The 27,036-nt window shown below is 35.2% G+C and overlaps 3 protein-coding genes across 5 annotated transcripts in view; 1 reads left to right on the top strand and 2 right to left on the bottom strand.

Annotated features, from left to right (window-relative positions):
* Eif4g (eukaryotic translation initiation factor 4 gamma) overlaps positions 1-15,659 on the bottom strand; it is a 59,580-nt gene extending 43,921 nt beyond the window's left edge. The window contains exon 1 of one of the 2 annotated variants that reach the window (XM_018538738.1): positions 15,346-15,659. In XM_018538738.1, the coding sequence (XP_018394240.1) occupies positions 15,346-15,550 (205 nt within the window). In that variant the 5' untranslated portion in view covers positions 15,551-15,659. Of the gene's footprint in view, positions 1-7,885; positions 8,379-15,345 lie in introns of those variants that run through there. The other variant, XM_018538739.1, reaches the window with a different exon arrangement.
* Positions 15,660-16,723: 1,064 nt separating this feature from the next.
* LOC108773010 (protein LZIC) lies at positions 16,724-17,845 on the top strand. The gene is made up of 4 exons (XM_018538701.1): positions 16,724-16,801; positions 17,062-17,185; positions 17,271-17,412; positions 17,501-17,845. The coding sequence occupies exons 2-4, from the start codon at positions 17,085-17,087 to the stop codon at positions 17,843-17,845; spliced, it is 588 nt and encodes a 195-aa protein (XP_018394203.1). The 5' UTR covers positions 16,724-16,801; positions 17,062-17,084.
* A 1,454-nt stretch (positions 17,846-19,299) lies between these two features.
* On the bottom strand, positions 19,300-26,582 carry LOC108772991 (zinc finger MYND domain-containing protein 11). 2 transcript variants are annotated; one of them, XM_018538679.1, is made up of 7 exons: positions 26,352-26,582; positions 21,434-21,844; positions 21,027-21,357; positions 20,644-20,957; positions 19,865-20,365; positions 19,593-19,787; positions 19,300-19,519 (listed from the first exon to the last, which is right to left on the bottom strand). In XM_018538679.1, exons 2-7 carry the CDS (start codon positions 21,830-21,832, stop codon positions 19,397-19,399), a joined length of 1,863 nt encoding a protein of 620 aa, XP_018394181.1. In that variant the 5' UTR covers positions 21,833-21,844; positions 26,352-26,582; the 3' UTR covers positions 19,300-19,396. The 2 variants fall into 2 exon arrangements, with proteins under 2 accessions (XP_018394181.1, XP_018394182.1); XM_018538680.1 differs by having other exon boundaries at positions 19,593-19,775.
* Between the last annotated feature and the right edge of the window lie 454 nt (positions 26,583-27,036).

Here is a 27,036-nt window from a genome sequence, read left to right as displayed (position 1 = left end):
TTCTTTTCTGTAAACAACTCTCTCTCTAAAATGAAAATTTTATTTATATCTAAGAAAGTTTAATTTGTTGTTGAAGTAATTAAATCCAAGATGTGTTATTTGGAATTATTTATTAATAAAATCTAATAAAATATAAAAGAGATTGAATATATACATATATCTGTTATTTTTATTTCTTTTATCAAGTACTGTCTGCCTATGACTATTTTATTATTTAACATCCTGTAACTATGTCGTTAGTAAATAAATCCGTGCACACAGCGGAACGCGGAACTCAAGCGGAAGTGAAGAGACTATTCGCCGACCTAATAACATTCGCCTTTTTATCAGCGCGTGGTCAGCCACCACGTGGTAGAAATATGCTGCATTTATAAAAAAAATCGTAAAATGTTACCCGACATATTTTCATTTGCTACAATTCTTCAATCTTTTTCTTTAAAAAGACCCTAAAATAAATGTACAGTGGAGTCATATTTTTTTTTATATATATCCAAATTTCTTAGGATCAGTTCCACCTTTCGATAAATTTTGCCTGTCAGATAAATGTAGTGATTGGGTAATCTTGCTACTTAACGGATATAACTTACCGGAAGGTGGAATAACCGATCTTAGAGGTAATTTTTAAGTCATAGTTAGTTCATAGGCAAGCTGTAAATAAGTTACGAACAGGAAAAATAAATGTGCAATTAAATGGAATACAAAAGGTATGGATGGATGAGTGAGATAAGGAAAATTGTAAACCAAGTCCCCTTCTTGGCTTTGTCAAAAACGCTGAAATGAATAAATATATTCTATTCTATATCCAAATTCTTTGGAAAAATGAAAGAATTATTTACAATAAAAAACAGATATGGTATTCCTAATTTGGTTCGACCGGCAGCACAGCTGTTTAAACAGTCACGTGCGTGTTTCAGACGGCCTTTAATAACGAACTGTCTCGGTGCGTTGCCAATCGTACATCTCGTACAATCGTAATTCTCGAGAGAAAGTTAGCCCGTTCCTCCCTATCTTCACGAAGAATAAAACCGCTTTCCATACTGTTCAATTTGGTTGAAAAATTTACCATCGAAAATTCTACAAAAGCATAAAAGTGACTTTTAACATTTCTTCTATCTAATAATTTAATTTATCCATAAAGCTTTTTATAATTTGAACTTCCTAAAAAATTTTTCCATTTCGAGCAATTCCCTATTTAACTTTATATAGCTAGGGTCCCTTACACTAAGGATAACACGATCGAGAAAAGAATTTGTATATAAATGACTTTTGGAATGACGCTAAGCCACTTCTAGCGGCCACACCTAAAGATTCAGAAACACTGTAGCTAATGTGGCCGCTATTTGTTTAACAATTTTTAAATAAACAATAGGGACGTGATATTTAAAATCGTATAGCTTTTCGGTTTTTTCATGTCTCAGACTACATTTTAAAATCTTTCCGAACCTCTAACACCATGCATGTGGTCTGTGGTTGATGTGGCTAATAGTCTAACATTTTTTAAATAAACAAAGGGAGCGTAATGTTGAAAATTATATTGCTTTTCGGTTTCCTCGTGTCTCAGACTACATTTTGGAATTTTTTCCGAACTTGTGTCACCATACGTGTAGTAGTAACAATATTTTTTATATTATTTATACTTACATTTTATAATGTATTTTTATTATTCACAATATTTTTTACTTAATTTTTTCTCGTTTACCGCCGTGTAGGGTGAGTTATTATTTCTAATGAATTTTTTGTAGAAATATGTTCTTAATTGTATTTTTTCTAATCGGGGGCCCCGCACTGCTATTCGTCCCTGGCGTTTCACATGTAGCCGTTAGCTTCAGCGTCATACTTTTGGGTATTAAAAAAAAGATAAAAGGGATCATTTCTATACAATTTCTATATAATACATTTCTACATAAAGAATCGGAAGTTGCTCTAAGAAAAATTTTCTGATTTTAAGACTAAGGATTTCTTTAGTTTAGGTAAATCTTTTTAATATTTTTAGTTTTCAAACAGAACCATTTTCATTTGAAAAGAAGCACAAGTCATTCCTTCAACTTTGACATGAAAAATGAACAAAGCTTCCAATTTATTTTGTATGTAAAAGAAATTCTAGGAAAAGTTAGACAACGAACTTTTGGGAGAGACAAAAATTACAAAAAGACCAAATATTCCTTTCTGAAATCTCTTACCTAAAGTATATAAAAGCCCATAAAAATGTACTCCGAGTGTTCAAATATTTTCGGCATAAAGATTAAACGCATAAAGATATAAATAGAACTCTATTTTGAATACTGACCGAATACTGGATTTCAAATCGTCTAAAGCGAGCTTTGACTAACATTAACTCGCGTGGATACACGACGAAATTAAAAAATTATCCAGTCGCGTATAAAAGTGCACTTTCTACCAGGAACTGTTTAGAAGCTGGTTCAGCGGAATGGCCGGTACACTTCGCACACGTGCTAAATGTCACAATGTTAGAGCGTGCGATTTAACCCGCCAGTAGTTACGACTTACTCCAAACTATTTTATTACATACAGAACGTATGTAATTCGCATTCGAATCAAATGACATGTAGAAAATAATAAGTGAATAACGTTCGTTGAAGATGACATACACCGAGAAAAACTAGTTGAAAATTTTGTTTTTATCAATCAGAATTTTCTCAATCGGTTTTCTCCAGAAAATTCAGATTCGTCCATTTTTAATCAGAATTCCATCCATTTAATCCAACCAGACATTTTTCTTACAATTAGTATTACATCTGAATACACGAAGATCACGCGAATAGTGTCAATTGAAAAATTCCAAATAAACGTTCCTTCTTTTTCTTAAATAAAATCGAAATCGTACAAGTTTGACGATGATACATTGAGAAGAGAAAGGTTTTGTATGAATAACCATAATTTGATTGATATGGAAAAACTTTCTCATTTTTTAATTCAGAAATGGTGTAATTTAACAAAAAAATTGATCAAAATAACCAAATTTTGATTGAAATAACCACTGAGAAAAATGTTTGATATAAATAATCATAATTCGATTGATATATGAATTATACGAAAACTTCATCTTACCTTTTAAAAATTTAATTTAAAAATTGAATTGCATTCCAATTAAAAATTGATTGAAACAAGCAAATTTTGATTGAAGTAACCCAATTTTTAAATTAAACAATAAGAAAGTTTTTGTAATTCTCACATCAATCAATCGAAAATTATGTTTATTCATACAAAACATTTCTCTCTGAGTAAGGTATGGAGGCGAGTAGCGTCGTGGAAGATTCCGTAGACAGAAACAATCGCAAAATCGGCAGAAACTAAAGATATACGAACGACACGTGATCTAGATAATCCGACGATCTATACAACGTAACGTAACCGTAAAATGATCAGTCCGCGAGGAGGAAAAGAGACGGGAGAGGCGAGCGAATGAAGTACGGTTAGTTTCTCCCCGGATGTTCGATGGCCTCTTTCTCGAGCGAGCGGCCTTGCCAGGAATGCGCATTTTCTGCCGGTTCTCCGTCTATCCCGGCTTCGATTCGAATCTATATGCGCCGATGGCCACCTTTCACCCGCCGTCGCGTCGTCCGCGAGTGGTGAGCCTCATTATTCGAAACCGAACGACTTCAAAGTCGGTCGCTTTACGTCACCAGGAAATTCAAATATCGCGAAGTGCGAAAAATAACCGTTAAACCGTCTAAAGATAGTTAAAGATAGTTAAAAGTGACTGCATAATCGAACGCGAGTCAATGAATGACCATGATGGTAAATATTTCGCTTTTATTTCAAGTCTTTCACGTACCTGCGCGATTGCGTCATCAAACATCCGGCCATCAAACGTCCGGGTGCATTCAGATTGTCTCTCTCTTTCCAAGTTTATATTTTTCTCTACTTTCATATTTATCATTTGTATTACTTCTATTATTTGTATGTACGTTTTTTTATTAATTTTTGTTTTTACACCAAGAAAAAAATTTTTGATATTTAAAATTATAATTATATGTCAGTAATTGTAATTATTACTGCTGCAATGTTAATAATAACAATATATGTACAGTTTTATCAACAAATGTATATAGAATTGGTAACTCAATATGATAATAATTATTATTAATATTCAGCAGTTATAATCATGATTATAAATATGTATACAATTACAGTTACAAATACTAAAAAGTTTTCTCGATGTAGTGAGTTCGTCCTAGAATAGCAATAAACGTTTTTATCTAACTCTTTAAAAAAAGAAATGCAAAAATTACGCAATATGTGTTACGTTAATTATAAAATGTTAAATAATAAAACGAGAATTATAAAATATTAACGAATAATAATGAACTGCACAGATTCGTACACTCTAAAATTCAAGTAATTATTTATTAAAATTTAGTACATTTTGCTCTTAGTTATATTGGTGTTAATATTAATATTAATATCAACATAATGCACTGAGAGAAAAAAATATGCTAGATAAAAAAAATATAATTAACGATTCTTGTACTACATACGTAGTTGTTTATTTTTAGTAAATATTTAATTGACACTATTCTAAAAAATATATGGAATTATAAATACTACATGATTTATTTTCAGATCCACATCGGTATTTTTTCAAATGTATCAGTCAATGTCACTAAAGTATTTTCATGCTGAATTTTCTGTCTAAGCTGACCATCTCCAAAAGAATCAATCATTAAAGAATAGCATGTTTCATGTTTGACAAGATCAAAGAACGCCGAAAATATACGTTAGCCTTCATATTCCATCCGAAAAAGGCAGAAAATTTAAATAAGTTTACTTTCGCATCTGCTGCGTCTCCGTACGTCTCTCAAAAACGTGTACGTCCTACCTTAACGGTTTAGAACGGTTTCCAATTTACCGTTAAGTGCATCAACCGACAATGGACAGAATGTTTGGCATGCACATCAGATCTCGGAATTAATCGATCTGACCGCTTATTACTTAGTCGACCATACTCCAACGAATATCCATTCGCGAATCGGAAAGAGAAAGGTACCCCGACAACAATACCAGCTAGTAGCTGTTATATTCGAGTTTGTTTGGTATCCCTTCAAAAACAGTTTTATTTAATATTTTTTTAACGACTACGAACAGAGAGAAAGAGAATCTGAAGCGATACGAATTTTAAACCGTCGATGCGTTTACGACCAAAAAAATGTATGTATATCGTATTTCATCGATCGAGTGTAAACTGAAAATATTCGGGCACGTGACGCTATAAATATTTGTAATAAACGAGATTGGATAACATGAACTGAAAAGCACCGCAATGACCGGAAGGTTTAAAATTTCTCTGTACGAGGCATACCGTCCGTTTCAGAGTTATTTTCCGTTTTAATTAAACAGAAATCCGCGTTTTATCGCATTCCTTGTTTACAATCAATTTCAATTCAAATATCTGGCTGTAAAATTGCAACTTGTCGCTATCGCCGTCTCGGTTCGACTCTAGATTCGCACACGCGCGTTACGCAATTTTATTCGTTGTTGCCCTTTGCAGTGGATTTCTTACTCAACAAGACGCGACTCGACACGAGACCTTGACAAGCTTGGTATATAGACAACGACGCACTGGATGTCTAACGGAGCGTCGCATCCTCCTCGTCAGGGTTGAAAAAAAACCCGGGTTTTTTTTAAAAAAAAATTCAGTCCAATGAGGTTTTATTGGATTTTTTAAAATATTTTTTAGATAAAATTATTTCATATTTTTTTCATGTAATATATCAGTTTAACGTTGCATTTATCATTATTCATATTAAATTACATATTAAAAGAAATTAATGACTAAAGAATTTTGTAAAAATGTTATAATAATTTTTGAAATTTAAAAATTATTTCTGTAGTGAAAATGACGAAGAAATGATACTACGTATTATAAACTGTATTAACATTTAATTGGATAATTTAACGCTTAAAATTAACGCTTGAACAAATTCACTTTCAAATAAATCTACGAAAAGGAAATTAATAGAACCAAATATGCAAACATGCATTAAAAGAAAATATGTCTTTAAATACAATTATATTATTATATTCAATACTAAAGACCGTTAATGTGAAAACACAATCAATACAAATACAAAGCCTATAACAGTCCAGCTTAGATCTTTTTATCGCTTCGTTTAAACTACCGCGGTACTATCAGGAATTAAATTAAATTAATAATAAACTAATATACGTAGTATACAATATTATATTACAATTTTAAATATATTACAAAATATTAAACATATACAATATATAATTATTTTGTGTGTATTAAAATTCGTATATATTAAAATTATATCAGATCAGTTAATTAATTTAGTACACATACATATATTCACACATTAAATATTCATAAATACGTTCCTTTCACGCGTTCCTGATTAGAAAATACATTATTTTTTTACAATTCCAATAAAAACTCACTAATTTCGAATTTCTTTAGGCAGTAAAATATAATAAAAACTTTTGAGGTTAAATAAACCAACCTTGCTTCTCGTACAAACCAACTTGCCAATGGTCAAAGTTTCTGGAAAACTTTTCGGAGCCTGATACGTTCCAAGATCCGCCCCCCTTTCATCTACGCGATTCAGTAGATTAGAGCGACGAGATTATTCTTATCTAGCAAATAGAAAGAAGATAAGACGTCTGAAGTATACTGGGGATATATCAACGAAATAATATCAGTAGAACACTATTGACTGAGAAAACCATAACCGAAATACATTCCAAGTATTCACGAAACGTTATTTCGTTCCATCAAACTGAAAATACTATAAGAATGTAGAATCTCAGGTCAGAAGATTAGTGAGTGTAGGAATGTAGAAGAAAAAGAGGATGAAGATTCTTTATTCCGAACAAATAATGCTAGTTTCCACGTTGCAATTTAATTTTAATCTCGATTCAACTTTTCATCTTTTTCTTGATTTAATGAAAATTAGATGAGTAATGCTTATTTTTACGAATGTAGATCAACTTTAATCTCAGTTTAACTTGTTCTTTACCTTTTGTAATTCTTCGAACTAGAAAAATATGATGGAGGGTTAATTAAATGAATATTAAAAATAACAACAATTGGTAGAAACGGGTAGAAAAGAAACGTACATTAATGCCTACTTTCATCAATGTAGACTAACTTCAATATTGTTTCTTTTCTTCATTTTTTTTTATCATTCTTAGGTGAAGTTTTACCAATGTAAGATTAACTTTAATCTTGGTTTAACTACTAGTTATCTTTTTCTAACACCCGTTTCTACTAGTATAGATTAACTTTAATCTTGGTTCAGCTAACTGTTTATCTTTTTCTACATTTTTAGAACTAAAACAAGATAAAAAGTTAGGTTATAGAGAGAAATTAAAACTGAACTACATTGGTACAGAAACGGAGATCAATCATAAAGGACAAATTGAATCGAGATTAAAATTAATTAGCGTAGAGTCTTAAAATTAGAAAGAAATTAAATTGAACCGGGATTAAAGTCCATTTACACTGACGGAAAGACACCAAGGCACAAAACCCCACGATACCTAGAAAATATCGAGAGAAACAGTGCCATCAAATCGGAATGACACGTGTTTACCAGCAATCGCGCGAATTAAGTACTTGCCATTCGGTAAACATCAGGCAGGTCAACGACGACGTTGTCACGTGGCTGTAACCAGACGCCACTCGACGCGACATCTTCAGAAGGTTCCAGCAACACCGCAATTTGCGTAACATTTCCATCCGCTAATAATAATATTACACGTCGATAATGACACAATCAAAAAAAATAAAATAAAATAAAATAAAATAAAACAAAAGGAAAACTCCGCGAGACGCGCCGCGCGAAAAGTTTACGGCACAAAATACGAGAGTAACGCGTGAAACGCGCGCGCATGATAAACTCACCTATCAACGTGGACATTTCCGCCGTGGGCCGTCGTCTCGTGCACAGTGACCGTCGGCGACCGTTTACACTGGCGATAGATAGGTGGTGACCGTATCACGTCGAGCACATGTTTACTTACTATCCCCCTTTTTTTTTTTTTTCTTTCTTTCCTATTGACTCGACCGTCTATCGGCGATATCGCCCACCCCTTCTTCGTCGGCGCACGGTGACACGCGCGCTCGCATGGGCGGCAATCTCTATCGGGTGTGTCAGGTGGCAAACGGCAGGTCCGCGCGTGTTATCCCGATATCGTTTACCAGACGCGAAGGAAAACGCCTCGGGAAAATTATATAACCTCCGCCGTAGAGAACGGAGCTCTCTTCTCTCTCTCTCTCTCTCTCTCTCTTTTTTTCCCAGAACGACGTTTTCGGGCGCGTTAGTAGCGATCCGAGCGGAACCCGGTCGCTGCTGTTGCGCTGCGCGCTTACGCGCGACCGTCAACCACCCGTGTGTGTGCGTGGTCCTCGTTAACGCGGAGGGGATGGGGGAGGGCGAAAACGGGGCACTCGCACTTCACCGAAGAATCGTAACGCGCGGGTCCGTGTCCGCGACCATATGCTCGCTCCGAGGAAGTTGCGGACGGCGAACGAAACGAGAGAGCGCGCGGCGCTGCGTAGCCGCTACGATTGCCACATGTACCAAGCCCGAAGCGACCGCTCGGCTGGCATCGCGCGGCTTCGCGAGACTTCGCGACTACTCCGCCGTGACTCCGCCGCGCCACTTCGTGCGACTTCGCGTGGCCTTCCTCTCTCTCCTTCTCCCTCACGGTTTCGTCCCTCCGTCTTCCTCCACGCACACGACACGCACGCGTGATTTACGAAAAAGCTCTCTTTTCGAAAAAAAAAAAAAAACAAAAAAAAACAAAAAATCTCTCTTTCCGACAACAGTTTCTATCTAACGGGCGTGAAATCACGCGATCCATGAAGTTTTCCTACTGTCGCCGCAATCGTATCGAATCGCGCGTTAAGCCTGAGGCGAGAAACATCGCGTGATTTTTTTCTCTTAACGTACATATTATGATGTATATGCGAAATACATTTCTTTGAATGTCGTAACATAAATTAGTAAAATACACCGGTCGTCTTTGACACACAGAAAGATACATACATTCTGTACGCAAGTAATAATTAGTTATTTCAAATATTTAAATATTCGCAAATCTATTATAAGTTCATCGCGCAAGCATTAAATTTATTCAAAACATATTCTAAATTATAATGAGCTTGATACTTCGCAAATAATCAAGACAATTAAACCAAACCAAATCCGACTTGCTTCTTCGATCAATTTTGTGATATATTTTTCAAAAGAGAAAATAAATATAAATTCTTGTTTTGAGTACATAATAATAAGTTTTTAAATTTGTAATAATATATTTTAAAATAATTTAAATTAACACGTATTTTAATCATTCATCTTAGAATTTATATATTCTAAAACACATTTTTATATATTATTTGTTTATTTACTCATAAGTTAACTGTATTATTTTGATTCTAAGAAATATTAAATATTAATTTAAAATAAAATATTTAAATAACATAATTACATTATATGAAATTAACACTTAGAAATGTTAAAAACAATAAAAACTCAATATAAAGTTTTAACAAGGACTTGAATAGATCGTTACGAAATGTTTTTTCTGTGCATAGTCAAGAAATCACTGTCAGTTACGCTTCAATCATTTAAAAACTAATTTAGAGTTAGATTAACAACTCTGAATAAGTTTTTAAATGATTAAAGTGTAACTGACAGTCATTTTGTAACGCTATAAATGAGGATTTTATTCTTTATTTTGATGTTTTTTTCATTGCTCAGTCTTTTTCAAGCCTTATATTATAATGATAATTTTCGGTTTCCATAATAAAAAAATAAGAAAATATAGAAAAATAAAACGATCCTTGTACACTCACGAAAGTTGCATGTTTCTTTTATAATATATATACCGATAATAAATTTTAATATTCCTAGTTCCATAATTTTATCTTTGCAAATAAAACACGACATAGATTAATAAACGTAAATCTAAATTAATTGTTACAAAGATCCGTTTTCGCTGATAATTTATAATAATATATTTATATTACCGACTTATATTATCGAATAGTGACAAGAAAAACGAAAAGAAAAATTAAGAAACTTCAGATTACCTCTGTGGACTTCTCAATATGGCTACAGCGAAAGCAGGATTATATCTTATGAAATCTACTTAAAGAGACAATACATTATCGCTTTGAATCTCATTTGAATTACATATACATTGTACCGAGTGTTGAAAGTAATAACGTACTGTACAATCTTTGTTCTTGCAATCAAGATGATAATAGGTGCTATCTTTTTCATGCCATTAGAATTAAAATACATCGTTTTATCGTATCGCATTTATTCCGTCTGTATGAATTATCGTAAATTATCGTCCGCTAAATGACTGAGACAAGTCTAAAGATAAGCTTAATGTCGAGCAACATCTCTATATGGTGAGCTTTTACACAATGGAAATTTTCAGTCATTTTTAGTAATGAATCATAGGAAGCTTAGCGGAGCGTGTGTAGAAAACGCCTAAAGTAATATAATTGAGATACTGCACATTTCATTCTTTGGAGAGCAATAATACATGTGTAGAAAGAAAAAATTCCAAGACTTTTAAATTTAATTAATTTTATGTACGAAAACAATATATATTTTATTACAAATATCGTTCGGCATAACGTTCTTCATTTTTTTGTATGTAAAATTATCAATTTATATTTATCAGCTACTTATCAGCTAAAAAATTCTAGATAAAACTAACGAATTAGAATTTTTTAATTAAATTCATTAGAATTCTGGTTGGAATATCCGGAATTTGATTGACACACAATATTTTTTATAAGATCTACTAGAATGATTTTTACCAGAATAATTATATCAATCATAATTCTGATTTCAATTAAATTTATCAGAAAATTTTGATTCGTCCATTTTCCACCAGAATTACTATTTAAAGGCAACCAGACCATTTTTCTCCGCGCACTTCTTATTTTTCGAGATCGGGCAACGGATCGTTGATTGCCATCGGAGACAGCTACGTCGCGATTCGCACGCAGGAAGCTCCACTGTCTCCCACCTCCGCTTTTAATAGGCGCGATTCAACAGTTTGCTACACGTCGTGCCGGCCAATCGTGGTCACCACCTCGTCCTTCTCCCCGCGCATGCTTATCACGTCCTCTTGCCATTTATTCCGCGCGGTGAAAAGCCGCGTCCTTGTTTCGCCAAGAGCTTGCGAGGGAAGAGAGAGAGGAAACACGGAAGGAAAAAGCAGACGGGAGACGCTATGTCCCGATACGTAATCGTCGAAATGGGGAGAACGAACGAGCGTGCCGAGATAAGAACGGCCGATCGTTCCGATAAAACGTTATACGACGGCGAGCGGTGATTTGCGTTAGCTAGAGAGCCGAGACGAAAGTGAAAGCACGCGTGCGAGCCGAATCTCTAGTATCGACTCGACGCTTCCTTCGGATCTCCAGAGAAGCAAAAAGATACTCGCGATCCCGTAGATCGCGAGTCAGATTTCCCGAGTTAATGAAAACTGACATTACAATAACACAATCGTGTGTTAAACTGAGAAAAATTATTTGGTTAGAGTAACGAAATTTGAATTAAATTTAATTAAATTAAAAAATATATGTAACAACATCTTGGTAATCCACACATCAACCAAATTATGGTTGTTCACAAAGATTTCTTTCAGTGAAAAATGTCTAGTTGGATTAACCTAAAGCAGATATTTATGATAATATGATTCCCGTAATTGTTACTGGAAAATTGACATTATTTGAATTACATACATTGATGTAATTATATGCCAACCAAAAAAAAAAAATACACTGAGAAGAATGTGGTTGGATTAATTAGAATTCTGATTGAAAATGGACGAATCAGAATTTTTTTTATTAGAGAACTCTAGTTTTGAGATAACCAGAATTCCGATTGATATGATCAGAATTTCCGGTCCGTCCATTTTCAACCAGATATCTATCTCAGCGTATACATTCTAATTAAATATGTAACATGTAGAGACCAGTCGAAGAGTGTAAATAGAGACGGACGAATGAACGATATTCCCAAAGCATTCTAATATCGATAGCGGCTGTAGGTAGAATGTTAGCTCTACTGATAATCGTTACTTTGGATAACAAGTTGATGCCTCTATTATTGCTACTATAACTGTTAACTGCGAGAAACTAATGTAACGAGATTACGGAAGCCAGGAAAAGAGTAACTCGTCGTCGTTCTACTTGCACGGCCGAGTTGTCGAACTTGGCGTAGCCGACATCGCGGGGAACAGCGGTTTTGCTTTCACATGGACTCACACACCTGTATATCGCATACCGCGATGGCGATGAGCGAGTAAAGCCTTAAACGCAGTGAAATAACAATGGAGCAACAGATTCGACCTATCAAAACGCATTCTACTATTGCACACCATTTCTGATAGGTTAAAATCTCTTATTTCTCCTTTACTCGTGTTTCTCATTGCGTTTAAGGTTAATCCTCGAAACAAAACAGAAATAGGGCCAATTTCACCAACGTCGGTCAAGCTAACCGACGGTTAATTCCAATGGAATTATCTAATCGCATTTGTCTTTGACCAGAATGAACCAATCACGATTGACACTTTAACCGTCGGTTAGCTTAACCGACGTTGGTGAAATTGGCCCATAACGAGCTTTAAAGCGTAAAATGTTGATTAACCACAGTCGAATGTGAGAAGAACAATCGACTACGATTAGTTGATTTCTTATGGTTTAAAATTTATTATATTTATTGTGCTTTGGGACTTACTTAAGACTTTCTACGATAAATATACAATAACAATAACCTAAACTTTAAACAAAATCTTCTTGCGGACTCTCCTTATTCAAAAACCAAAATTCCAATGACAAAGGGCAGTGAGAGTGCAAACGTTGTTGTTAGTACGTAATCAGTCCAAAGTGGTGTAATTAGAATTCTTTCTTTATTCCATATAATTACATAAAATCTTTCAATAAGAACGTTCCGACTCTACTTTGAGTCATCTTCAGCTTATACATTTCAGATTCTCTCATTGTGAATTTTGTAGTGAAGTCACATCAAATTTACAGATTTGATGTTATTAAATCTTACAAACCACAATGAAGATGTACATAAAAAAGATACAAACAATATGGATCGATATCACGTTTTATACAATGTTCAAAATTTTTAAACAAATTAAATTATTTTATAGCATGTTTCCGCCGTTATGTCCGACATAACGTTTGCACTCTCACTGCCCTTTGTGTCATTAGAATTTTGGTTTCTAAACTTCAAATCTTAAGACATGAAAAATTACAGTCGAATATAAAAAGAATAAATAGACTGTGATTGGTCGACTTCTTACAGTTTGGGACTTAAGCTTATCTATTGTCAATAATGGTCCTATTGTAGGAAGCCCATTGCCTGAGACTTGGGACACAATTGTAAAGCACAGGCAATAGAAACGAGAATAATTCTAACGTACGATTTCTGATAAACTAAAAGCCGCATTCTAAAAAATATCAGTAGATATAATATCAATAATATAAATACAGTGAGAATTATAAACATCGCAAGGAGTTAAATCTAAGTTGACCAACTCTTTAAAAAAAAGAAAGGAAAACATTTTAAAAAATTCAATATTGTAATTAAATTTTAATAAAAATTTTTTATAATAATTAATTGAACATATATTATTATAGTTGTAAATGTAAATAATTCTTATTTTATGAGATTGCAACAAAAATTACATCAAGTTACAAAATCACATTAATTTTTTTAAATTGTACTTTTTTATTTACAATATATTATTTTTACTTGTTATTTCAGATTTAAAAGAAAAAGGACAATTTTATAATTATGTCTTTAATTTGGAGTAAAATTTTAGATGCGTTATAAAATGAGACAGAAAATTAAAACTCGAGACTGTTCCTTTTAATTTAAAACGGTTACTTTAGTTAAATAAACATCATTTTTTTTTTTAAATGTGTTATTCCCTGTGTTGTTCTTACTGTCCGTGCTTTTCATTGTGTTTACGACTTTATACATTCATCCGTCTCTCTCTTTCGTTCTCGAAGATTCGAATTATTATTCAAGTAGAAGCACGGAAGACAGAGAAGTCTGAGGGCGGACAGTAAAAACAAAAACAAAAAAATCGACACGAGGCAGGAATTGAGAGAGCTCGGGAATCTAAAGACGCGTTAACCGATCAAATCCAATACGTCGTTCAAAGCATAACAAGCACAATAACATCAGAAAAGATCAAACGGTTCCGCGATTTAACTGAAATACGTCTGTTTGCTTAGCTCTTTCTTTTTTTTCCTCTCCACGGTGCAGAAAAAAAAAAAAAGATGAATGATGCAAGAAGTTCGGCTAAAATGAACAGATCTAACATTCGTAATCAACGGAGAAGAGGGACGTGGGGAGGAAAAAAATTACTATATTTTCTTTTCTTTCGCGAATCATTCCTTCAAACTTTCGTCCTCCAGAGATCCCCGTTTTCCGTTGGCATACATACGCGCTTCGATTTTCAGCGCGGCTCGCGAGGAGAAAGGAAGTAATAACTTGCTGATTTGAGTATTTTGAAATTTTCATCATAAAAGCTGTACACCCCACTTCTGGCCTCTCTTTTTATCCGGATGTCGAACGAGCCTTCCTTTATAGTTTATACCGAACAATCGAAGATATTGTACGTATTATGGAATTGTTCGGAATGGATTGCGATCGGAATCATTCCGTTTTCCTCGAAAACACAATAGAAATTTGAAGAACAATAACATTTGAACAATTCCAATCGGAATCCATACCGAGTGAATCCACGATACGTATAGAAAGGGGGTCGATTCTGTGGGTCGATTCCACGGAGAACGAGATGAAAATTAGCAAAACGAGCAAATTCATCAGGCGTGTCGACCGATGCAATTACAGATATTCCAGAAATTCGTTTACTCTTGTAATCATCACCTCGTTCGCGAGGATAACAGAATCGAAACCGCCGGCGCAGGAATCGTTTAAACAGAAGAGAAAACGACACACGCGACGAAGGACGTCGGGTGGTCCCCGTCCGTTCTCGTGGCGTACGTGCCACATGCCGCGTGGTCGTCCTAACCTCAAATAACACTTTCCTCCCCCCTCCCCCGTGAAGTCGCATGCGCGATGAATATTCCATCGGGCGCGACTCGGCGAGCAATCCGCGCCAGCAGGGGCATCCTCGTGCACGTTGTCGATTAATATATCGACGACGAGGATGTCACGCGACGTGCCGTCCGACGAAGCGAATACAAATGAACAGTTAAATCGTCAATCGGACGGACCCCCCCACGGTCCTCGCGGAATGGCACGCGAGGGAGGTGGAGCTTGCTTGAGAAAAGAGAAGACTTACCGGCATTCAGGAAGCGAGTGTTGGTGGTAACGACCGCGCTGTAGGTCTGCGGGGCATGCACGACAGGCTGGTTCAGGATGAGCTGGTGCTGATGCTGCGGCGGGGTGTGATGAGGCGGCGGCGGCGGCTGCTGCGGCTGATGGTGTTGCTGCGGGTGATGATGGTGGGACAGGTGGTGGTGCTTCCCCTTCATCGGCATGCTCATCGCAGACGTGGACCTTCCTCGTGCGAACTGTCCTTAGAACCCTGGTACCTCGCGCGAGTCGCACTCATAGGTACGTTATTTTTCTACGTACCGCTTTCAGAGGCTCTTCCACGACGGATCGCACGGCGATTTACTCGCGATTCAGGATCCCCCCCTTCCCCGCCCCGCCCCCCCCTCGGGCCGAAGACCTCGGAAGATAAGTGTCCCGCGATCGGGAACGATCACGCGTCCGGATCGTGTGCGCCGCGATCGGCAACGATCCGCAGAAACGATCGCGGGTTCGGCGAGCAAGAGCGCGCGCGCGCGCGCTCTCCCGCACCTCTCGGTTCTCTCACTCGCGGAATACGATTTCGCGCGTGCACAGCGGTAAGAGGACCGTACACGCTTGATACTCCCGTGTATTCACCCGTGGCGCACCTCTGTCCCCGCGATGTGTCCCGCTGCGCGACGATCGTTCGTTTTTCGCGGCAATCCCGCGATCTGCGCTCGATCGCCCGCACGCCAAGCAGTGCCGAAGTGAGGAACGTTCCGCTCGCGCGCGATCTCTCTTCGCATAATCTCACCGTTCGCCGGCCGAACTCGTCAACGAGGAACGTTAATAGGAGCAAACGTCTATTGTGTACCATGCGCGACCACGCCGCCACGACGAATCTCGAGAGAGAAAGAGAGAGAGACTGAACGGCCGTTACCACGCGTCCTCGATCGTTCACTCGGTGGTACTGATGATCCTGCTTGTCCGACGCGACCAGACGCGACGTAAGCGACGTTCGTAATGACGTAGGGGAATGACCACGCTTCTCTCGGCACACACTCCGCTCTCTCTCGACACGTTTCCGCCATCGATGGTGGGGACCCTAGGAGGAGTTGTGCCCCCCTAGGGAAATTCGTCATTTTCCTCTCTCTTGACCAATTGACCCGCGCGACACGAACGCAACCGATCGATTCGTTCGAACGGGATCCAGGCAACGCCCGCGATCCTATAAAAAAACGTCTTCGAATTGGATAAAAAAAAACTAATCTGTAGAATTGAATATAGATCTACTCCTGCACTCTCTGAACTGGTGCAAACGGATGTATACGTTTGTTCCACCTTCATCTTATTGCACCATGTGCACCTGTTCGGGTAGTGCAGAAATAAAGAGCAGATCTTTTAAGTTCCGAAAGTATACCCTAGTTTAGTGTAAAAAAAAAATACAGAATTATATAGGCATCGATATGCACCTTTTTGCTACGCAGTGCAACTTTTGATTGGTGCGTTGGTTCTGACAAATGTCAAGTTCTTCTTTTCTGCTTTAATGTGAACTTTCCATTACACAATTTTTATGTTTTGTAACATTGCAAAGTACTGTATATAAGTAGCGAATGCTCTTTCTCTTCTTTTTTAAACAGATTAATATTTTGTGATATATATATTGCTGGATAAACACAAAGAATTACATTTCAACACTTTTAACCTAACCCTAACCTTTAAATCTGCGTACATTTCTTTTCTTCTCCATTGATCCATTCAGCATTTTCATCGCTCAACTCTAAAATGAGTTCTCACGGAAAAGCAGAAACCGACAGACTCAGGAAGAACTTAGAGGAACAATTGGATCGGCTCGTGCAGCAATTAGAAGATTTGGAAGATTGCAGGTTCTGATTCATATCAAAACAAACAATTTACATTTATATACATTTTTGTTTTCTTTGTGAGTTACACCAATTATTTTATTAACAGGGTTAATGAAACTCTAGACGAAACGGATTATCAGGAATGTAAGGAAGACACTATGGAACAACTTCGCGAGTTTAATGAGAGCTTACAAAGAATGATATCTGGGAATATGACTTTAGTCGATGAACTTGGAGCAATGCAATTAGTATATATCTTATATAATTTTCTTAACGAATTACAGTAATGTGATGCATTCTACTTTATGTTTCTACTTGATTATAAATTCTTAATAGGCAACTCAAGCTGCCATCAGTGCCGCCTTTCAAACACCAGCCGTGATAAGAATGTTCGGTAAGCGAGAACCTACCGGACTAAAGGAACGTCTCTCACAAATTGATCGAGATGTAAAATTAGGAAAACTTAACAAAGAAGCTGCTGATCGCCAACGAGGAGAAATATTAAGTGCTTTGAGACAACTTGGAGAAAAATTAGAACCGTCTGAGTTACAGTTGTTAGAACGATTATCTTTAAATAATATAGATACCACCAGGTATGTGCAAGTTACTGAAACAGTGGGAAAGGGTAAAATGGCTCTAGATGTAGTTGGCAAGGAAGTTAAAGCTACACAAGATACTTGAATTAATCATTGATAACTGTTGTAACAATATTATTTTTAATTTATTACTGTTTTTTAAGTTTTGTTAAAGAGTTTTTTTTTACCTAAAACAACATGTATTCATACTGTAATATAATATATGTCTCAAACTGTTACACTTTTTTTTTTATTGCTTACGATTAGAAATTTTGACAAGGTTTTGATGCCATTAACAAACGCTTGCAAATTAAAACATATATGGTAAACTATACGATTGAATTATTTAGAGATTTTACTGTAAAGTGTAGCAAGAATATGATATTGATTCTTATATGATAAAGAAATGGTTCTATATTATGAAAAATTTAAATATGAATAAGTAATCAACATATATAATATAGAAACGTATACATAACTTTTACGCAATTTTAATACATAAATAATATAATAATTTCAAATATGAACTATTTTCTATTATTTAAGTATTTACTGTGATCCAGCACAAATAGTTACATCCAATTAGATTTTATAGTGCACGCTAGATACAATATATATAAAGGTATCTTATATATTGTTTCACAATTGAGATTGTTACGTATGAATTACGAAATATATTGATGTTTCTGTGTGACTTACCGTTTTCACATTTAAAGAAATCATTTCACTCTGATAAATTAAAGTAAGAATTGCAATGAGATAATATCCCAAGACAAATGTGATGAATAACTGATAATTAATGACTGAAATAACAATATATATTTGTTCACATTATTGTTGACATACGTAATTACGCTGCAGTCTGTTATTAATATATTGTATAAAGAACAAAAACTTATCTAGAAAAATAATCGATCAAAAAGATTAACAAATGTATATGTACCTTTTTATGAATGATTTTTCGCGCATATGATTATTATTATATCTTTTCAGAATCTGCGTAAATATATAAATATCAATAAGTATAAAACTATGTTTAAAAACTATTTTGTTATATAGCTTGATACAAGTAAAAATAGTCTTTTAAGATTAAGACTTGCGTGTACATATAACAATCCTTCCCGGAAAGGAAGTTTACGAAGGCATATCGAATTGGTGTCAAGAATATATTAATGTGCTTCTACTATTATTATTCTCTGATATGTGTGCATATATGCATACATATATATACATATATATATGCAGAAACAATGTTGTCCTTTGAAGTCTTTGATTAATTTAAATCGCATTTAATTTTATTTATCTTCTCAAAGTTATGTTCACAAAATTTTTTTAAATTTTCAAATTTCTTGCTTGTAACACAAAATCTATTATTAAAATTGTTGGAAAAATAATAAAATGAATGATATTCTCTGCTCAATATCAACTTGGGATGCTGTATACACATGCATACACACACATTTATACACATATCTATATATATATTACATATATATACAATAAGGTATGAAAAAAGCGTCCAGATAGACAAATACAGAAAATTGTTTTCATACACTGGAAAGAGCTTGTTGCTTCATATAAGTGTGTGTATTATATAAAATATCATATCTGAACGCTTTCTTATGTGTCATTGTACTCAATGTATTCGTCACATAAATTAACGCTTACGCCTGCATACTCTTTTGTGTTCACGCTGCCAGTGAACCTGTTGACAGTCTGTACTGCAATATGCAGTATTCCAACAACAATGATATATCGCTTCAGCTTCGCAATTGTAACACTATAACAAATAATAGACGTAAGAATACTGATTTAAAAAAAAGTGATCAGAAAAAAAGACGAAAGAAAATTACCCATTGTTTCTTTTTTATATCAGAGACGACTTGTTGATGTCTATCGGTTAATTGCCGCAATTCTTTGGCATGCTCCGCTTGTAGTCTTTCTAATTCTTTGCACTTTTCAAGCTCTAATTCACGGCGCAATTTTTCTAGCGCCGTTGTCGTGGGTTGTTCCGAAGTTCTGCGTTCTCTTTTAATCTGCAAATTAATCTACACAGTTGTCAAAAAATAATCGGATAATATAACTATGTGGAATACGTGATTGAGGCACTTGGCCAAAGGTTTACCTTGGCGGGAAGCCCATCCGTTTGTATTTGTTCAGTTTGTACGAGAACACATTTTGATCTTGGTTCTTGGCAACTAGACGTAACCATATCTTCTTGAGAACCTTCCTTCTTTAAACCTTGTGGACATGTGCTGGTTATGCTTTCTCCCGCGGGTTCGTCTTCCGCCACAGGTAAACGAGGCACTTGTCTTTCTTCATTTTCGGTTTCAGTTTTTATAGCATCTTTATTATTTGTCTCGTCGTTTGTATTTTGTGTTTCAGTATTACTCTCTGAACTCAAGCGTTCAACTCTTACTCTCAAATCTTTCATCAGTTGCTTTGGTGAATTAGAATCTTGTGATGCACTTCTAGAACTCGACGATTCCAATTTTCGCATTTTTGCAGGTGTAGGATCCTCTGTTGTATTTGAGCTATCTTCCTTATTCTTTGCCAACTTTTGCAGCAAATTCTGATGATGCTTTAGCTCTTCAAAAGCTCTGTTCCAAGCCGTTGATTTTTTTACCTACAAAGACATTTTTAATTATAAAAAAATAAAAAATTTTGTATTAATAATAGTCATGCTTTGGAAAGAAATTAATATATATTTTTTTCCGATTATTTTATCACCCTTGATTCTTCTCATTTTTTTTTCTTTTTCAAAAGTGTGTTTCTAAATTGATTTCTTGTAAGGATTTTTTTTTATATCGCAGTTATGATTGCAAGAGTATTTATTGCGAATAAACAATAAAATTAATATCAAGCTAATAGTACGGAGTATTCGCTTTTTATTTCAATTTTTACCTGCAAACTTTGTAATGTGGAAGAAATTGGCCGAATAAAAACTTTCTCGATATTAGCCCTCATATGATGGCCTCCGAAAAAACGCACATCATACACATTGCCATTAACTTGCATGACTTTTGCTGGCCAATATGGGTATCCCTTTTGCTTCGCGTAAACCAGTTGATGAGGAGGATTACATGGTATACAGAACCACATTTTTTCGGATTTTTCATTTGATATACGATAACAATCAGCGCAACGACGTATTTCTTGAAGATCGTAACAACAGTCTTGATACATCGTGCGTCCCATATCCGCTATCACGCTATTAACTGCTCGAGCAACAAGATAACGAGATATTTAATAAAAAGAAAAAATGCATCGAATTATAAATCTCTTACCTCCATGATATATAATGATGTTATGTAGAATATTATATGCATCAGCCTCAAATTCGACGAGATTATTATACTCATTATTGCTCGTTTTCGCGTCCATTATCGCCAAATCCATGTGACGCTTTATAAGAATTCCTGGCCGCCATGCATCTTCACCTTCACTCACCCAGGTTGGTCCAGAAAAGCCATTGGGTGGTGTAACAATTGGATCGTTGTTAAAAACAATGGTACGATTTGTAATTTCCGGCGGTAATTTCGCTTTTAGATGGCCACACGTAAAATTAAGAATATGGTTGAGTTCAACCTTGTCGGAATATACGTCGCTGTTTGTTTTCTGTAACATAATTTATACTTTTAATGAAATATCAACAGAATGTATGCATTGGGAGCTTCGGAGGGGAGATGCTTACCTCGCAGAAATTACAAATCTTTAGTTTTGCATTGCTGGGTACATGGCACTCCGAATGATAAACCCTGCAGCATAGTTCACAGCATTCGACCGCACCTGCTCGTTGGCATTTGCAACAATACCAATCGTGATTATCGGTCTGTAACATGTCTGCCGGTGGCAATCTGTAACTTTCTTGCTCGACACCGCTTTTCGTAGGTACTTTCTTCAAGAAAACGAGTCCATCCTCGACTGCCTTATTGAGTTCCTCCTGAGCCTCTTGTTCCGTGAAGCCGTAAACTCGAGCCATGTGCCGTACCATACGATCATTACTAGGTAAGCTCCTTTGATGTACCGTGATTTTGATCGCATCCCAAATCCGCTGAATCATAGATGGATCGCTTCTCCGACGTACCGACATATCGATAGCAAACTGTAATAAGAAATAACTTGTGCAATTCATTCGTATACTGTTTTATTCCTAAGTTTTAATATTGCTATTATGCTCAAATTATTTAACAGAAAAACAAAATATTTAATCAATAACTTAGTCATACTGTAAAAAGAATATAGTAAAATAAATTAAAATATTTTTATGACTTCAAGAATAAATTAAATATAAGTAAATTGCTCATATGCGCCTCCGCATTTGTTAATAATGTTAATATGTAAATAATATATTTATAAGCCGATAAGAAAACTGCAATGAAGATTCAAATCCAGAGTCGAAACGTTTAACAGTTAACTTCTTTGATAAGTTCATTCCAATTGTTTGCGAATTATATCTTATCACCTTATAAATATATTATTTATGCACTAACACCTACGGAGGTAGGTCTTATCACTTATATAATAACTTATATAATCAAAAAAATTGCTAAAAGTATAACTGTAAATAATATTTATTAACATGAAAATTATATATACAGCAAATGCTAATTTACTCTGAAAAAATTGATTATATTAAGATAAAATCAAAAGCGATATTTATTATATCTCTTAATTATTTCTTTAACCGATTTCATGTAACCATATTAGGTGCAAGTAACTACCAATAAAATGAATGGTATTAAAAATTCATAACAGTAAGAATACAGATAGTCGAACCATCAGCAATGTTTAAATTGATAAGTATTTTGCCCTCATATGCAGTCAGTAAAGTACAGATAAATCTAAACTGCATTAAGCACGTTAACTGGGTACCCACATATATATCAGTATGCAGTACCCATATGCTTATAACAAGTACTTTATTCAGTCGGTTTCCATCAATCTCAAGGTGTGGCAGTTTTAGAAATAATCAGTGTGTAAATAAGTAAATTCAATAAACAAAGCAGACAAATATTTTTAATCGAGGAAGATCTGCCATCACACTATGCATTCCGCGGTGCTAAACGCAACAGGTTACACTCTGTTGCTGTCCAGTTTTATTACGCTTATGATTCTATTATGGAAAGGATGTAAACGCAAGAAGAAATCGTCGTTTTACGTTCTTTCGGCGTCTGATGTTTTTAGTACTATTTTAACGGCTATTATACTGCTCGTGAATCATATAAATGATGGGATAAGACTGAGTTATAACTGGCAAAATAACACCAGTGGTGATGTATTCAATGCATGGACAACCGAAGACAACTACCGATTTCCATTCTTAAAAATTCATCCACGTGAGGCAGTCAACGAGGTTGATCTTAATGTAACTTTAACGTGTGACATGAAAGACTTACTTATGCAATATGGGATGTTAATTGCTGCACTGACAAACGCATTTATATCTTTGTTGACCTTTACTGTACAATGCAATCTCAATGCAGTATGCATAAAGCGAAGATGTGCCGATGTAATGAAATCACTGAATACTCAATTGGAATCAAAAAATGTTGAAGTCAAATGTCAGGACAGTGAAATGTTAAAAAACGAACAGGAACCAGCATCTCAACAAGAAGATAATATTAACGTGAAGACCAGGAGCAACATTATACAGAGAAACATGAAGATCTCAAACTTTCGAACGCTGAAAGAAGATGACAAAAGACCGACTAGTATCCTCGTCACAATTCATTGGCTCGTGCCGTTTTTTGTTGTGGGAATGCTATATTTCGCTGAATATAATGACATGAATAACGCGAGAGATGCGGAGGATATCGAATGCATATTTGGAAGTAATTTTCCGATGAATGACTTTGATACATTTTCAGTCACTGATGATAATCTGAACACCACCGAATCTGTTATATACACGTTACCGGATAATTATTTCTTTAATAAGTCAAAACCAAACGATGTAGAAATAGATAAAGTAGTATCAAAAGTTCAGAGCATTGTTAGGACTAGTTTACGTTATGCGAGCAATTCTGCCACAAAAACTACAAATTTCCATGATACGCCTAGACCGCATAATTTAACGCAGTACATTCTGATACACAACTTAATGAAATATATAAAAAATATTACAAATGTTAATGGCTTTCAAGGACTAAATAGTACACTAATAGAACAGGATGTAAGTATCCATGATTCATCTACTGACAATAGTATATATTTAAATCAAAATTCGGAAATATCATTCTACGATGTGTCAAAGAATGCGATAAAAGAATTAGATGCAACTACATCTAAGAATTTGGACAGCGTATCGCAAATATCAATTAAAAATAAGGATGACAATTATCAAGAGGATGCTCAAATACATTTCGCAAGTGCAGAAGAAAGCACAACGCGAAAGACCACCGAAACTTCCATCGTGGAAAATACAACATTCGTTTCCAGCAATCAAATATATGACGAGATAATGAAACGTATTCAAGCTGCCAGTGTGTATTCAGCGAAAAATCATTATAATCATTCAGTGAATCGACCCAAGAATGGAGATCAGCCTACAATTAGCAATCTAAAGAATTACATAGAGAAGAGGAAACCAAATTCAATCAGAGATCTATATAAAAATGATAATCGCTACATCAATACTAGGACCAAGCAGAATAATTCATTGCGTATGACCAACGAGTGCCTCGTTTCAACTAAGTTCTTAAAACTGCAGATGTTTGTATTATCCTTTGCGATATACTTCCTGCCAATCCTGCTCTCCTGTGTCCTACAAATGCGAGGAAAGCACATGTGTAAGAATTTACTCGCGATATTAAAAACAAATACGGATCTTACTTCCACGGATGATAAAAAGATTCATCGTCAAGATTCAGTAGAAGGATCCAGCGTGCCACAGAGATCAAGAAATCGTCACAGTTGGACAGATATAGATGCAAAAGAAAAGGATCGTGAAAGTTGCAGGGAAAATGAAAGCATGGCTTTAGAGATAGAATGCATGGTAAGAATATTTGGTACTATCACGTTATCGTTAATTCTGTGCATAATTTTCTGGACACCGGTATTTTTGGGAACTCTACTGAAAATATATTCGTGTATTCACGCTCCACAGTGGTTGAACGATGTAACGTTCTTAAGCGCCGTTTCTTTCGGTGTCGTAAGAAACGCTTTGAATATAAATATAATCAGAATTCAAGAAGCTTGTAGTGACAGTATGAAAGAAAACAGGATACATCCAGTTGAATAAGTCATGTATGTGTGTGTTTAATATAAGTTATATTATTCAATATATTCAAATATTAATAAGCTTAATATAATAATGATGATAATAATAGATAATATATAATGAAGATTTGTTGTGCTTCCAGCAAGAAACATGGACATTACAGTGTAATATAATGAATCATTACATTCTTATTGTTCGCCAAAAGATGAATTTTACATTGTAGATCTATTTTCTATGGCTAATACATACTTTTGGAATTTAAAGTATATGTGATTTGACGAAAGTAAAAAAAGAGTTCTAGTGTAGTCTAGTGCATAAATAAAAAACAGATTTTGTGTTACTTTATGTCTTCAGCTGGAAAGCAATAGTGGAACACGGTGATCGCTTCATTTTAGTTTAACAGCAAACAACAAGGATGTAATGACTTACTGGACACTTTTCATTTGGTAACACAAATCAACAAAAACATACTTCTATCTTTGTTATTAACAGGAATACCAAAAAGATAAGATGTTTTTCACTTAACAGCACAAGTGTCATTCTGTCTTTGTTAATCATTGAATGCTAAGGAAGATAAATAATGTTGGTGTTGACTTGTGTCACTAAAAAAAATACCCTGTGTTACATTAGTTGCTTTCCATTTTCGCACAAGTGAGATACTGGTAATGAGTCTAAAAAGTAACATATTTCCTTATACTCAGATAATGACGTTATACTTACATATTTTGGTGAGTCAGTATGTAACAATAGAGATTTTAAAACCTCATTTTTAACATGAATTAACAAGATTCACTAAAATATATAGCTAAGTCTCGAGCTTGTGTATATAAAAACTGAGTTGATTCTTACTTGTCAGAATAAAAATGAATGTGCTACCAAGTTATAACAAATGAGAATATTTGAGTTTTATGTAAATAAAAAGCAACTATGTATCGTCACCTATGTCTCTTGCCAGAAACCTTTTGTGTCAAGGACTGCATACATTTTTTTTATTAGGCAATTAGACAGTCGTGAAATAGTCGTTCTTGGTACATGCTGATGTGGCAGAGAAAAGAGAATTTGTCAAAAGTATACTTTATTCGATATTTCTCAAATATCAAAAGTAAAAAAAATATCAAAAGTAGATATTATATTTCTTTACATACAAAAATTTCTTTACAACATTAAAACCAGATTATGACTTAACTCTAATCGCTTGTACCATTATAACAAGAATATTTCTCGTCCTGTAGAAAACCAATACGTATAATTAGGTAATCACGCATTTTATTCCAAAAGCGCGTTTCCAGCATCAATATTTTATGCCTCGTTACAGTAAATTATCGCAAAAGTGCCCATATGCGAATTGAATGAGATTCGTAAAGTTACACATAGATAGACGTTCGCTTACTGTGCACTTATCACTTATCGCGAAGCAAAGTTTCGGTCGCTATGCGGACTGTAGATGTAGACGATTGTCGGAAGAGTCCGAGATATCGCGGACGCCCTTTCTAACAACCCTAATTAGCCTTCCACACCGTCACGGGGGCGAGTACATCGATCAGGCGAATGAATTTCTCCGCTTCTTGCCGTCGCCGCTCGTTGTAGCGGCCAATAACGGGTAACGAAACACAGTAATTAACATCGGAGGAGCGCTTGTACTGTGCGCTGTGCAGTGTACTATGCGTACGTCACAAGTCCGACTTAACCTCCTTGTCACAGCGCGCTTAACAATGCGCGCGCAACTTACATAATTGCATATCGACAAGTTGTTTTTTTTTTACACGTATGTACCGTACAGTAAAAACGACGCGCGCGTTGCCGGCTCGAAATTTCGCTGATCACATCGATGTCTTTCAATAGGGACTCTCATGGAATCAATAGATAGGAATCTCAACAGCCAATTAACATTCGAAAAAAGTAAACCTCTCTCTCTCTGCCGATTTTAATAAAATTAAAAGTCTAATTAATTAAGAAAAATTTAGAAAAATTTCAAATTTTAAGCTCAAAATTCCAACGCAAAATGATAGTGACGGTGAAGACTGGAGAGGTCAATGTACAAGCAAATAATTAGGTCAATCTGTTTCAATAAACTA

This window comes from Cyphomyrmex costatus, unplaced genomic scaffold (assembly GCF_001594065.2).
Source record: "Cyphomyrmex costatus isolate MS0001 unplaced genomic scaffold, Ccosl1.0 scaffold196, whole genome shotgun sequence".
Lineage (NCBI taxonomy): Eukaryota > Metazoa > Arthropoda > Insecta > Hymenoptera > Formicidae > Cyphomyrmex > Cyphomyrmex costatus.
This window is presented reverse-complemented; position numbering and strand designations above follow the sequence as displayed.